Below are 15335 nucleotides of genomic sequence, written 5' to 3'. Positions count from 1 at the left end.
TTAATACATATCTAACATCTAGATAGAAACTAAACTAGTACATAATACAATACAGTAACTCTTTATTATCTTTAGGTTAACGTCGTGTCTTATAGGGAAGTCAAGGAATTGGCCTTTGATAGACTGGAATGGAAAATGCTACACCGACAAGAGCGTGGCTCTTAAATTGATGATGATGAACTCTTTATTATTTAAATACAAGAAGCAAGTGGTACAAAAGGCGTTCTTTTTGCTGAGGAAACATAACTAACATAACAAAATTATACTTAACTAAAATGTCTTGCGATAAAACTAGCTCTTATAATACTACCTCGTTCATTGTCTGGAACAGGTGTTGGTGGGTCTATCCTTGACCTCAAGGGTTCTGGCATTTCTTGGTTAGTGTTAACACTGATATTGTGCAATACAGCACATGCCACGATGATGTTAGGGACATTTTTTATTTTGTTCTGAAGCTTCCTGCTTAAACAAGCAAATCTTCTTTTCAGGACACCATTCAGCCTTTCTATAATATTTCTAGTACTGATATGGGATCTGTTGTAGCGCTCCTGATCTGGTGTTTGTGGATTTAGCACGGGAGTATACGTGTAAGACGACTGTGCATATCCACTGTCCCCTAAAAGTATGCCAGCACCTACTAAATCCCCTTCTTCAAAGCGCATACTACAACGGCTGTTGCTGAATATGCGGGAATCATGGGCAGATCCTGGCCACCTCGCCACAATGTCGTAAATCAACATTTGTGGCCCGCATATTAGTTGTACATTTATAGAGAACTCACCTTTTCTATTTCTGAAAAGTTCTCCATTTTCCCGACTCGGATTTTTAATTGGTACGTGAGTGCAGTCAATGCACCCGATTACCCCTGGGAATTGAGCACGTTGGTAAAATGCTCTCTTCACGTTGGCTCTCTCGTGTGCTCCAGGGAACTTGATAAACTCAACTACTTTCATTGCTAATATTTTCGATAGCTTAGCCACGATTTTAGATACAACTGGCTGACTGATCTTATGCAGGTCTCCGCAAACAATCTGTTGAAACAGAAATAGTTTGGTAAATATTTTTTATAACTGTAGATAAGTAATTATATAAATGCTTGAATGGCTAACTTACCTGGAAGTTTCCTGTAGCATAAAATCTTAACGCTATGAGTAGTTGCAATATGGGTGGTAAAGGTAACCCTTTGTTGGTTACATTTGATTGCAATCCAATCAGTGGCAATATCATATGAACAACGGTATCTTTCCTAAATCGAAAGCGTTTTTGAAATTGTTCTTCGTCGTAACATTCCAAAGGGTTTTGAGCGTCTCTGATATATTTCCGCGCCGGATAATCGTAAGGATTATCATAAACATAATCCATAAACTCTTCAAAGTCACTATATAAGTCACTATCACTCATTTTAATAACAAAAATCGAAGTTTGTAATATAAAAAGTATCGTCACAACAAGCGTTCGCACGGATTTCAAGCGTTGAGTAGTCCTTAAGGTTGGTCACGAGGTACCTTACATTTGACAGTTCATTCCTCAATTTTTACTCACCTCCAGTGAGGAAGAACCATAAGTCGAGGACGTAAATGTCAACTATGAATACCAAAAATCCTCAACCGAGGTTGAGTCGAGTGGAGGAAATCTTGAGTGACATCTGAGAATACGGGTGTCAGTCTTCTACATTATATTTTGGAATAATTATCCTACTCTACTAAATGAGGAGATCCGCAGGAGAACTAAAGTCACCGACATAGCTCGGAGAATTGCAAAGCTGAAGTGGCAGTGGGCAGGACACATAGCGAGGAGAACCGATGGCCGATGGGGCGGAAAGGTTCTGGAGTGGCGACCACGTGTCGGACGACGCTCAGTGGGTAGGCCCGCTACAAGGTGGACCGACGATCTGGTGAAGGTCGCGGGAAGCCGCTGGATGCGGGCAGCGCAGGACCGATCGTCGTGGAGATCCTTGGGGGAGGCCTATGCCCAGCAGTGGGCGTCGTACGGCTGATGATGATGATCCTACTCCAGTAATGAGAAAATAGGTAATTATCATGTTAAAGCTGTACAACGCCATCTTTCTCAACGTCATTATCAAAACAAATACACTTTATTGCACAGAACCAATTAACAATAAAATAATTACGAATTAATCATTTATTTTTCATTTTCAATTTTTTGATTAATTTCTAATTACCCCCTCAGGTTGCTTGAGGGGAGGCGTGTGCTCAGCAGTGGGACGTATATACGTAGGCTGTTTATGTTATCTTATGTTAAATTTTTGATTAATTACTAATTATCTACCCGAGTATTATGTATTTATTTATTTATTTATTAAATTCTTACATGCTCATACAATGTGTTCATTACAGGTAGGGTCCCAATTCGACAACATCTTAAATATATAGCAATCATAAAAAATACGTTGTAAAATTAAAAATATGTTCAACATTCATAATTATTCTTATTCTCAAACAAATTATTAAAAATTAATGAAAAAATTGGAAACAATAACATAACATGAGACATTACGTACTAAAGAAACAAGAAAGAACTTACGTATAGTCTAAAAAAACAATGTCATAAATAAATTAAATAGGAACTTATGTTAAATTCTATATTACTTATTGGTTAAATGTACAACTACTTATATTGTTTTTGGTGAACGTAGCCTGGAAAGCTCATTGGGACATAGTTGCTTATGTTGTGTTATAAATTCAAACTAGGTAACTACTCAAAGTTCACAGGGTAGGTAACATTCAGAAACTGCGGCCGCCATATTTGTTTCCGCGTACATTAGCGAGCCGATCGTTTTACACGGCATTAGGTAAATTATAAGCTCCACTAGTCGTGATACCCGATATGTTTGCACGAGACCCCGACTCGGCTTCCCGCGGCACAGTCTACTAGGATGCAGTAGGTTAGGTGTTCTAGGTACTTCCCTAAGTCTTATCTCCGGGTCTGATATGTAGTTTCGAATGCCGTTATTGCGACGCACGCTGCTGCGAAAAATATTTCAAGTACGTAAAGCCTTTGAATCGAAAATCGCTAAACGACTGGCGGACTTGCGAACACGCTGTCACGAAATATTTTTTTAGATGGCACGCCAGCATTATCCCGTTTTACACAGGGTCCGCTTACCTAACCTGAAGATTTGAGAGTTCCGGTTTTTTACAGAAGCGACTGCCTGTCTGACCTTCCAAGCCGCGAAGGGAAAACCAGCCCAATACAGGTTAGGTCACATTTCTCGGGAATGTGGGTTTCCTCACGATGTTATCCTTCACCGCTGAGCACGTGATAATCATTTATGATCCAAACATGAATTCGAAAACAAATTCGACAATCATTGGTTTAGGCACGTGCTGGATTCGATCCTGCGACCTCAAAATGAGAGGCTAGCGTTCTACCAACTGGGCTACCATGGCTCTTACCTACTCTAGACTGGTTTACCTATTTCCCCACTTAATATGTACAACTCCGATTGTCAGGATCTCCAGGGTACTGATGACTTGAACCAACGACGGGAACGAACTAAAAAGAGACTCATTGGCTATTTTCATTAGGTAGCTTTTTATTATTTAGATGATTTATAATGAAACTAGTGTTTCGCCTGCTAATCCATAAGTTCTAAACTACATAACATAACAAACATACATAACATAAACTAAACAGCCTACGTCGCACTGCTGGGCACAGGCCTCCCCTCAATCAACCGGAGGGGGTATGGAGCATACTCCACCACGCTGCTCCAATGCGGGTTGGTGGAGGTGTTTTTACGGCTAATAGCCGGGACCAACGTCTTAACGTGCCCTCCGAAGCACGGAATCATCTTACTTTTTCGGACAATCAGGTGATTCAAGCCTGAAAAGTCCTTACCAAACAAAGGACAGTCTCACAAAGTGATTTCGACAATGTCCCCATCGGGAATCGAACCCGGACCTCCAGATCGTGAGCCTAACGCTCTAACCACCTGTGGTCGCTAGTGCCCGGTGGCCGCTAAACTACAGACCTAGTTAAATTATTTTCTTCTCTTCAACCACTCCTCTACTTGATTGAGAGTATAGAGTAAGGAATAATACTATACGCATAGAACGGCAACTCTCCGCTCCCACCAGTGTCTTCTCCCAGCCCCCCACCAGCGGCTGAGTTACGTTTACCTCACCCCCTCGGTCTTACTTTACTTTTCAATCGTATGACGTCAGACGTCACACACACAGATGCGCGTGTACGATAACGTCGGTGTGTAGAGTTTGTACCAAACCAGGTATTTTGTTCGAAGTGTCCGGGGTGTGCTGAGAGTAAATAAAAAAAAAAAATAATACGTTTATCGAATCTACATTTTTTGCAAGCTCACAAATATATTAAATGGGGAAGTCTAGGGCGAAACGGACCTCACGGGAAAAACGGAACTGTTAGATTTCTTTGAGACTATTAGAGCCATCTATTTGATGACTAGTCCCCGCTATCGGATGATACCAACTTCACATCACGCCTCTATCCCCGAAAGGGTAGGCAGAGGTACTCTTAACTGGCAAGCATGTATGACGCTTTGATGAGAGTAGAAAAAACGCAATTATTATTATTCAATTAAGTTAGATTGCTTAGTAGAAGATTTCATCAATTTAAGAGCCACGCTCTTGTCGGTGTAGCATTTTTCATTCCAGTCTATTAAAGGCCAATTCCTTTCCATTTGGCATTTTTTTTTTGGCATTTTCCTTTCCTTTTTTTTGTTGATGATGAGTAGAAGATTTAGCCTATGTTAAAAAATATATATAAGAAATTAATTTAATAGGTGTGTTAGGATCATTGTATGGGGAATTTCGTGGTCAATGCGTAGCTTATCCCATCGGGAATAACCGTGATCTAACGTGTGTGTGTGCAGTTCTCTTCTTCTTGTTGTGATGTGGAATACCAGCCTCATCAACCCTGGTATCAGGGTTATCATTGAGCCGCCAAAGGCCCCTGACATGGCTCATGTAACGATTACTCACACCAGTAACTAGTAACCGGGACCAACGGCTTAACGTGCCTTCCGAAGCACGGCAGCAGCAGATATGTCCTGCTGTTGATATCCTGCAATTATTGTACTCTACGTCCCGTCTCAAGTTTGTCGTAATGAATGACGAGATCCATCCACGCTCGTGCGACATGATAGCACTGCGTGGGAGTTGCTTTGTTTGCCGGCCAGTAGGACACCTTTATAATAAACATTGAACACCTCACTTCTTGTGGTTCTCGTGGGGATATATCACAAAAATCACTGTGTGTTTTTGACCATTATAGCCGGCGATGCGGCTCACCAACTATCACGTTGGTCTAATAGAAAGCTCGGTGGGGTGTGGGTACTAATTAAATAGAACAACCAGGGGTTAAAATGGCCACATCAAAGCAATTCATCTAAGAAAGCAAATTGCTATTTGACATTTGTTTGCATTGTGCACTTACTTTTATATATGCGCAAAAGTCAAATTGCAATATTGCTTTCTTAGATGAATTGCTTCGATGTGGCCTTTGTTTAAATAAAAATAACATTTTTATAAGTAGCTAAACTTAACTGCGCGGCAGGAATTAGATCTAAGTCAAAGTACGGCAGCTAGTGTTGTGACGTTATATAGAAAAAAATCGATCGAATTAATCTCATGTAAGTGCATTAGCATAGTGATGTAACAGTTGAAATTAAGTCGATCGATCTTTTCTAACGTCACAACACTAGCCAATTTGCACCGCGCAGTGAAGCTAAGCCATTGTAAAATGGTATCTTTATTTATAATCTCCAATCCTAGTAATATATAATCACTAATTCTTTACTAAAGTACTTTGTTCATCTTGTAATGAATGTACCTCTGACTACCCCATTGGAATATAGTCGTGACCTTATGTTATGTAGTCTTCGTTTTGTAATCTTCTCATCTATCATGTGGATTGTGAGGTGGATTACCAACCTCATCAACCCTGGTGTCACGGTTACTATTGAGCCACCAAAGGCCCCTGACCCATGGCTCATGTAACGACTACTTACTTACATCAAGAAGTAGTAACCGGGACCAACAGCTTAACGTGCCTTCCGAAGCACGGATCATCTTACTTTCGGACAATCAGGTGATCAGCCTGTAATGTCCTAACCAAACTAGGGATCACAAAGTGATCTTTGTAATATGTCCCTACCGAGATTTGAACCCGGGACCTCCGGATCGTGAGCCCAACGCTCAAGCCACTAAACCACGGAGGCCGTTTTGTAATAAAGCGGTGTAAGTTTGCAAGCTGCACGTATTCTGAGCCGGTTTATGTTACAACATGTTTCAAGTCCGCATGTAAACAAACCGAAAGCTTCCCACAGTCCTCCGCTGCAAAATTGCATATGTTCATAACATGCTAACTTACTTATATAACATTTATTTATTTATCTTTTATTTTTATTTTATTTAACAATACAAACACATCAACATTGACGTTATCGTACACGCGCATCTGTATGTGTGACGTCTGACGCCGAGTGACGCCCATGCGATTAAAGACTAAAGTAACACCGAGAGGGGGTGAGGTAAACCTACCTCAGCCGCTGGTAGGAAGCGGAAAGTAGCCGTTCTATACGTAGTATTATTCCTTATTCTATGCCTATAGTTTTAAAGGTAGACAAGTATCGCCTCTGTACTCTGTGTTACTCTGCGTAAGTCGGTGTACGGTTACGAGCGCTCCTAAATTTACCTTCAGCTACTGCCATTAAAAGCATTTATGTTATATTGGATATCGCGCTGTGATCGACACAGAGCAGGTTGGGTTACACGGTCACTTCATGGGAATAAAATGTTTAGAACTAGCTACAGAGTTTTACGCGAATTTGAAATTAGTGAGTTAGTTACTTCTCTTACTGGGCAAGTAAGAGAATCACTTCAGTCAACCACTCCAGTGCAATCAATTTTTCACTCATTGATTTAAAAGATGTGTTGCTGTTGCAGTTTCTTGTCATTTCTTCTTCTCAGCCATAACACCTTGCGAAATGACGTAAATTCAAAAATGTTACATTGATCTTCAACAAGTTTATCCATGATAATAATTACGTTGAATAAATGATTCCTTTTCTGATTTCAGAAAGTGGTAATAGGAAATAGAATAACACAAATACTTAAGCTATGTTTAAGTCCCATGTAATAGTAGGCGAGTTTATTGCCATTAACCGGGCACAAATTTTGAGAATCAGATGATATTAGATCTCTATGATCCGACCATGAAAGTCAAATTCAGTCAAGCTCAAATCGAAATTCGAACCAGGGATACTGCTATGTAAGTAACGTTTTTTTGGCGTGACTTATTTTAAATTTGCCGCGGCATTCCCTATTTGAGACAATAGTTTTTGAACGGCAAATTATTCGACAATCTGGTGTGCGTGTCGGACTCGGTATTGACCAGCTTGTTTTTCGTTCCCAGTTCTTTAACACTTTCAAGGACAGAACGTCTAATGACGTTCCGATTCCAAGGTGTCATACTACCTATTATGAACCATCAATGACCCACAGCCTTTGTCCGTGAAAGGGTTAACGCAAGCTAAATTCTACGAATTAATGCCAGACTGATATATTAATGAGGGACTTTCCAGGCTACGTTCTTCAAAAAACAAATAGATGGCGCTGTACAGATTTTTCTTCGTTTAACATTCTCATGGTTGGTGGTTGGTTCTATGGTTGGTTGCTGGCGCTGTAGAACGGACAAAAATGATAAAGGACAGCCGCCATCCGATGCATGGTGACATTTCGGTGCCTCAAAGGCTCAAAAGTCGTCACAGCTTCCTGAAAGAGGATTCCGAACCTAGCCAAGCCCGTTTAAATCTTTGGCGGCGGAAGTGTTCTCCCACCCCTTTTATCGCACCATCGGAAAGTCTCCCGCCTGGAAGCAATCTAGCGTGGCCCACTTGGAAGTCTTTAAATAGGCTCCGGACACAGGTTGGCCGCTGCAAGGATAATCTCTGCAGGTGGGGATATCTGGTTGATGGTTGCGATGATTGCGAGTGTGGAGTATCACCACAAACTATGGCTCACCTTTTGTGCTGTCCTAAGTGCCCTAACACCTGCACTATTGAAGACCTGTACGAAGCCACTGACAATGCCGTAAGCGTGGCCAATTATTAGTCAGCAAAAATTTAGCTTCGATCGCCATCGACTCGCAAAGAAGGAGAGGAGAGGTAATGATAACGTTAAAGCTGTACAACGCCATCTGTATTGTTTTTGGTGAACGTAGCCTCGAAACTTCGAAAGTCCTTCATTGATGCCAGATAGATAGATGAAAAATAATGCTTAAGTGTTATGCTTTAATAGGATTGAAAGTAAGATTAATTCTTGTTTTCGAATAATTATCGGAGGCTTAATTAATACGGGATATGGGATACTGCGTTTCGCGTGCATTTTCTCCGCACAGCGAATATCCGATAGGGTAAAACCGGTAACAGGTTCATCCGTTTTACCTTCAATTTTGAAATGTAATTGTTGGTAGTACAATGTTCGAATGTGATTCATACACACATACATACCTCAAATCAGGCTCGTGATCCCTAATGAGGGATTGTTCAGACTACGTTCTAATAATTACAAATGGCACTGTACAACTCCTACATGATTTATTATGTATTTTCTCATCGCTCCGGTACATAATTATTCAACACGTTGGTCTAACAGGAAGCTCCTTGAGCTGTGGGCACTTAGTTCATCTTACGATGGATACCGCGCTAACTGACGATGTTTTCCAATAAAATTCGATGAATAATAAAGAAAGCTTTAGTATAAAATACTTAAAAATAGTATGTTAGTACATAAATAAGTAGGTAAATAATTTGAAGGTTTTTGTTAAGACAATTTTATATACTTAAATGTAGGCTAGATAGAGGTCTAGAGAAAAAGAAAATGTTGCAGATATTTGGATCAGATCTGTACCTATCTAGAATTATGTTTTAATTATGTTATTTAATGTATGTATAAATATTTGTCATTTTATTCAAATTCAATTAAAAAAATAATTTAATAATAATAAGAAAGATAATTAGTACCAAATATTTTTTTAAATACTTAAAAGAAAAAAAATACATCATTAAATCCACCACAGGCTTCGTCAAAAAGGAACTAAAACAAGAATAAACCATAAATCCACAAATGTTTCGTCAAAATACAAACCGAAATCAGCAACAAGCTTCGTCATTATTCGAATAGCCAGCCCCGGATCATTCAGAATACAGAATACAGAATACAGAACTTTATTAATAACATGTCGTTACAAGTCAATTAAAAAAGATAAACATTGTCAATAGGCAAAAACACCGATATACCAAGGGTAATATTATTACATATTACTCCTTAACCCATCAATGATTACACATTATTATAATATTTATTATCGATAACAATTATGATTAATATCAAATCTTGATTATGATCAAGCGCCATTCCTGGCGCTTGAGCCAGGATGAGAAATACGAAATGTTATTTAATTATGTTTTATTTTCAACAGAATAAGTAAGTAGGTACTTAACACTTTCATGGACACCGGCAATCAGTCATTGAACTTTCATAGCTAATATTATGATAATTAGGATCGTGACGTCGCATGTAGACGTTCTGTCCGTGAAAGTGTTAATGGCTGGAAGATGTGTCACAAAGGCTAATCGTTTTATACTCAAAAATAAAGATAAAAATACATCACAGTTAAATAAAGAGTTAGATAGCTCCATCTATATTTTATCGTTGTCGTTACCAATCCAGCATAGGCTGCGTGTCTCCATATGCTGTAACTTCTCTTATTCACTTATTGGCCCGATCCCTGCAGACACCTCCTAATTTTATTTTAAGTTATACCCGTCATTTTCTTATCCGCCGAAAAGAAAAGAGTCGAATAATTGTCAACAAGTTAATTTTAAAACGAATGAATAACCCGGGCGAATAAAATATACGTCTCGCTGGTATGTAATCCGTTTGACGTGCCGATTACTTAACTCCGGCGGGTTAATGGCTGATGTAAAATTTTTATACGGTTGTTTTAGATTTCTGCTTAAAATTGACGTGTGTTCTATAAATTGTTTGCCTGTCGTCTACCCGTCCCTTTCTTCAGCGGATAAGAAAATGACATATGTATAATTTAAAATAAAATTAGATGGCGTCTGCAGAAATAAGCGCCATTGATTTAATATGCAGACTTTAAAACGCGTAGGCCACAGAACACTATTACTCCTAGCGGAGAAGAATGACAACTCCATATAAAGCGGTTCGATACGAGAGCCATCTAGTTTTGGCCCACGCTAACACAGAATAGCGCGGGAATTACGAATCGTGGCCTCTACGTTGATCCTTAATTTAAAAATTTAGGTTTTTTTCACTTGTAAGAAAACTCGATGTATGTTCTTGGAAATTTGAAAAAAAAACAAGAATTTAAAAAAAATCCAAGAACGTACATTAAGTTTCCTTACAAGATAATAAATAAAAACAACAAGTACTGAGAAAAGTATAAATGTATTTATTTATTCTTCTTCTTTAGTGTCGATGATAATGAATTAAATGAAAACTATATATTTTGTAACAATAGAATTTTCGTAAATTAGGAGCAATGGTGCAAATATCACATTTTTCTTCTTGTGAAAAGATTCTGTTGCATGAATTAACAGAAATGCGGTGTAGTACCTACACTGAAGGATTGGATTTCATTCATGAAACTGAACAACTTTTCTCACGAAACATGGGCCAAACAATTATTTTTATATACATACATACATAAACTCACGCCTATTTCCCACCGGGGTAAGCAGAGACTATAGAATTCCATTTGCTTCGATCCAGACACACTTTTCTTGCTTCCTCCACATTCATCAATATTATTTGTTTTATTTTTATATAGTTTTTATTAATACCAAATAGTTCACGCAAAAGTTGCGGCAGTCCCAATCCTTTAGATTTACTTCCTTATTTTATTCTATACAATATGTTTCGTAGTGGACAGAAGATTGCTAACTAAATGTCAAGATAGATAATAAATCCAGTGGTTTGTTTCACGAAACCTCCAAGTCTTGTAATTATAGGTGTGTAACCATGGTCACGCGTAGTAATTGTGAAATTTAAGGGTTAGTATGGTTACACATTTGTAACTTGTGAGTTGTAAGTTTCTAGAAATAAGCCCCAGGTCGTACTGGCTGTTAGGACCACTACGACCAACACAAAGAAAAAGCCTCCTTAATCAAATCATTCCAGAACAAACAGTATTATGCTTGATTTACACCGGAGAAACAACGTGCGATATTACCGCATGCCACGTCTTTAATGTTTACACATAAAATTCAATTTCAATTTTCGTCGTTCGTACACATACTCATTGGTCGTCTCATCATCTTAGGTTTTCTGGACCCTGCTTCAATGCAAGCCTCATTTGTGCTTCTTGATGGTCCCGGTTGACCCAGCTCCTGTTGCTCGATCTGCAAAGAAACAAATTTAAAGTTAATATTGGATGAAATGGGAGACAAAACTCACATAGAGCCACTTCTTTCCGGCAGGCTTCCCCGAGTACTCAAGACGAGCCCTGGGTGGAGTTATTGGGCACAATACAACTGGATGATACACCAAACTCATAGCACTGGATAAGTTATACAATAAATAAATAATACCTACTAGCAACATGAGCTGACAAATAAAGTACCAAGAACCCGGTAATGAAGATTCCATTATGTATGGAATTTCAATATTTTCTTAAGCGAAAAATATGTCCAGTTTGCCTATTCTAGGAACCTAATCTAGGATTGGGTCTGGTTTCCCTTCTGGGTCACGGAGGTAGATCTCAGATGGCAGTCGTTCTGTGTAAAAGCCAGTACCCTCGTCAAATCCCCTAGATAAGGTAGCCGACCCAGTGAGATATGGGAAAAAGGCTTGGGAGATGATAGTAAAAATATGTCCAGTCCATTCTTGGACGTCAAAGAATCTCTGTGTCAAATCTCATTAAAATTAGTACACCCATTTAATAATAAGGAATTACATTGTGAACTACTTACTGTTCCATGAGCAGGCTGGTTTGTGATGTTTGTTAGTACCTGGCTATGTACTCCGGAAGTACCTGGCTGACTTGCCACGAAGATAGGCACATGTTGCTCAATCTGAAATTTTTTTTATTTTAATTATGATTTCAACTTTTAATTTTTCTCTAAGACGAACCAGTGAGATCCTTATAACTTTAACTATAATTATCTTCTTTAGCATTCTATTTATTTATTTTACTATTTAACTGGGTAAAATCTACTGAACCAAATCGGCATAGAAAAATTCAGTTTATCATTGAAGGCCTCTTCTTTGTAAAGGGGTTGCCATATGTCATACATTTAGCAGGCAAGTTGAAAAGAACAAGTATGATTTCTTCATAGTCTTAGAAAGTACACAAACATGTACAGGCCGGGTCTGTCTACATTTCTAATACATTTTTATATCAGAGTTTAATCCATATATTTTCTCACAGCTCACATTTTTACACTTAGGCAGCACTTTCATATTATAGCCTCTGCCTTTCAGTAGCAGTTCTACAAAATGTCAAAATACAAAATAAAATAACAATAACTTACGTCTCTGGGGACTGCAGTCCTTAATAAATATTTTCGAGTCAGATCCGTAAAATCCTCTTTTTGAACAAAGCATCCTGTGCTCATTGTAGAGTTTTTTCAGAAATTCTACAGAGCTAACATTTCTTCCAGGGTACATGTACTGTGCCCATTGCTCACAACTGAAACAATAAATTAAAATATAACATTATTTCATTGTGTTATTATGTTATCAACAGACAAATAACTAGGTTAGATAACTGACAATTGAAATAACAAGGAAATCAATTGGTGTTAGCACATGTTTACTTACCGAACTAGGTCATTGGTGCCAGGCTTAAGAGCTCGGAACAATTTAATGCCGTCTTCAGCGGGTGAAGAGCCGCATTTAAAACATTTCCGTTTGTTCTCCTTATCCGACATCGTAGCACATAAAGAGTCACTGTCTCACAAAACACCACGAAAAAGAGTCGCTGTCTCGAAAATCACTAAAAAATAATGATATTCTGCACGTTATCGGAGGAACAGCAGCTCAACTCGACGATACGGTAAGGAATATTCACGAAATAAAATCAACACCGATGCGTAATTGCGTAGGCGCCGCCATTTTGAAATGACAGTGACAGACATCAAGGGATAGGGTTGCCAGTATATTAATATATATTTATTTCCAAAAATTAAGTTTATGTATTTTTTAAATAATTGGCTTACCAAAAAAAAATGATAATTATATAAATGTTTAATTTATCTAACAAAGACTTTGTTTTATTTTTTATATTAGTAAAAAACTCAGTAATAATTTTCGGTATATGCGCCCTGAATTCTACTACTTTTACTAAAAGTCATTCAGATTATACATGGCCACATTTGTTTTGGCCCCCGTAGGTATCGAGCTCCCCCCATACATTGTTGACACCCGCTGGCGTAGGCAGCCGAGCCAGGCACCTCGACTTTCTAATAAGCGTTGGTTTTCGTCCAGCATATCGTGTTAGCAGTAATTATTGCTTCGCGCTGGCAACACTGTAAATTGAAACGCCGGCTCGGGTTCCAGTGTTGCCTATTAATAATTTCACAGACACTAGCTGGATTTTTTGGGCGTTTGGTAAAGCAGTGTTTCAGTTTTGTTGTTTTGTAAGTAAGGTACTTGCACCAATTCATCAATTTACTAGAACGGTCTTTCAACCAGCTGCTTGACACAAACCCAAAGCTACTGTCAAATTGGCGGTGCTCAACCAAAATATCGCGACTGCATTTTGGCTGTGGGTGGTTTAGGATATTGCGAGGGAAATTTGATGCAGTTTTGATAATGAAAAGCGTGTTTCTGCTCATGGTCCTTATTAGGAGCCGGTCCTTAATCGGTGCAAGTACTTACCTTATAGTTACTTACATTATATAGGTAGGTACATGACATAATATGCGATCCTGACGATCCGATCACTCTAGCCATAGAGGCGGTCAATCGATACGCCAGCTGTCCCGGCGTGGTCGATGATTTCCCTCATTCAGCGCTTATCGCTGTCTATTCTGTCCACTAGGGTCGATTAATTCTTTCAATTATAATCCTTTTAGACGATGCCTTTATCCAAGGCTCCCGGGCACCCTCAGGCCTGTTGTCTTAATTTTTTGTACTGGGTGAGAGCTCTCACCGCTCCCCATTTTTGTAGAATTTTCACAAAGCGAGAATTTAAGCTATTTATGTTACGTGTCATGTACTTAAATAGACTCTTTGTCTTTTATCCCGGTAACCAATATCCTTATAAAATACCTTGGCACATTATCAAATACCGGAGCATCCTTTACTTAAAGATTCCCTTATTATCCAGTAACCATATATGTCTGTTGCGTACCACGATGTGTAATTAAGAGAGGTGTTAAATCATGATGACCACCACATAATTGGGTGTTGTGTTACAGAAAATCTTGTGAAGTCCAAGGAAATTCGTGACTGAAAATCTGTTTAGACAAAATAGTGAAGTAACAATACAACATGGCATCACGCCTGTATCCCCGTAGAGGTAGGCAGAGGTGTAGATACAGTATATAGGTACACCCACTCCTCGCTAGCTAAGTCCCATGTACCTAATAGGGGGCACGTTAGGCCGTTGGTCCCGGTTATTACTTACTGATGTAAGTACGTAGTTGTTACATGAGTCATGTCGGGGCCTATGGCGGCTCAGTAATAACCCTGACACCAGGGTTGATGAGGTTGGTACTCCACCTCACAATCCACACGATAGAAGAAGATAGGGGGCGAGCCTGTTGTCATTAACCAAGCACAAATATCCCGGAAACCACGTGACATAAATTCTTTATGATCCAAACATAAATTCAAATTCATAAAGTTCTTTCGCAGGTTGGAAACCAGCACAGGCCTGATTGTCGAATTTGTTTTCAAATTCATGTTTGGATCATAAATTATTATCACGTGTTCAGCGGTGAAGGAAAACATCGTGAGGCAACCCACATTCCCGAGAAATGCATTTTCGGTGGTATGTAACCTAACCTAACTTGTATTGGGCTGGTTTACCCTTCGCTTGTTGGAAGGTCAGATAGACAGTCGCTTCTGTTATAAACCGGACCTGTCAATATCTTCAGGTTAGGTAAGCGGACCTTGTGAAAAACGGGATAATGTTAGAAAGGAGATCTTCTTCTATCGTGTGGGTTGTGAGGTGGAATACCAACCTCATCAACCCTGGTGTCAGGGTTACTATTGAGCCGCCAAAGGCCCCTGACATGGCTCATGTAACGACTACTTACTTACATCAGTAAGTAGTAACCGGGACCAACAGCTTAACGTGCCTTC

General features: G+C 39.1%; 3 protein-coding genes across 5 annotated transcripts in view; 1 reads left to right on the top strand and 2 right to left on the bottom strand.

Moving 5' to 3' along the window:
• LOC126371228 (sine oculis-binding protein homolog) overlaps nt 1–15335 on the top strand; it is a 67680-nt gene that overhangs the window by 30256 nt on the left and 22089 nt on the right. The gene's annotated exons all lie outside the window — the stretch shown is intronic.
• On the bottom strand, nt 184–1654 carry LOC126371295 (putative nuclease HARBI1). The gene is made up of 2 exons (XM_050016600.1): nt 1114–1654; nt 184–1031 (listed from the first exon to the last, which is right to left on the bottom strand). The coding sequence occupies exons 1-2, from the start codon at nt 1399–1401 to the stop codon at nt 267–269; spliced, it is 1053 nt and encodes a 350-aa protein (XP_049872557.1). The 5' UTR covers nt 1402–1654; the 3' UTR covers nt 184–266.
• On the bottom strand, nt 10454–13182 carry LOC126371369 (uncharacterized). 2 transcript variants are annotated; one of them, XM_050016677.1, is made up of 4 exons: nt 12846–13180; nt 12557–12714; nt 11996–12097; nt 10454–11425 (listed from the first exon to the last, which is right to left on the bottom strand). In XM_050016677.1, the coding sequence occupies exons 2-4, from the start codon at nt 12638–12640 to the stop codon at nt 11297–11299; spliced, it is 315 nt and encodes a 104-aa protein (XP_049872634.1). In that variant the 5' UTR covers nt 12641–12714; nt 12846–13180; the 3' UTR covers nt 10454–11296. The 2 variants fall into 2 exon arrangements, with proteins under 2 accessions (XP_049872634.1, XP_049872633.1); XM_050016676.1 differs by lacking the exon at nt 11996–12097 and having other exon boundaries at nt 12846–13182.

This window comes from Pectinophora gossypiella, chromosome 12 (genome assembly GCF_024362695.1).
Source record: "Pectinophora gossypiella chromosome 12, ilPecGoss1.1, whole genome shotgun sequence".
Taxonomy (NCBI): domain Eukaryota; kingdom Metazoa; phylum Arthropoda; class Insecta; order Lepidoptera; family Gelechiidae; genus Pectinophora; species Pectinophora gossypiella.
This window is presented reverse-complemented; position numbering and strand designations above follow the sequence as displayed.

Excerpts from the sequence above, each read along its gene's own strand:
- LOC126371295 (XM_050016600.1), bottom strand. The coding sequence starts at position 1,401 with ATGAGTGATAGTGACTTATATAGTGACTTTGAAGAGTTTATGGATTAT. Across the intron at positions 1,032-1,113 it reads ATGCTACAGGAAACTTCCAG|ATTGTTTGCGGAGACCTGCA; the intron begins GTAAGTTAGCCA and ends CTGTTTCAACAG.
- LOC126371369 (XM_050016676.1), bottom strand. The coding sequence starts at position 12,955 with ATGTCGGATAAGGAGAACAAACGGAAATGTTTTAAATGCGGCTCTTCA. Across the intron at positions 12,715-12,845 it reads GGCACCAATGACCTAGTTCG|TTGTGAGCAATGGGCACAGT; the intron begins GTAAGTAAACAT and ends TTATTGTTTCAG. Across the intron at positions 11,426-12,556 it reads GGACTGCAGTCCCCAGAGAC|ATCGAGCAACAGGAGCTGGG; the intron begins GTAAGTTATTGT and ends GTTTCTTTGCAG.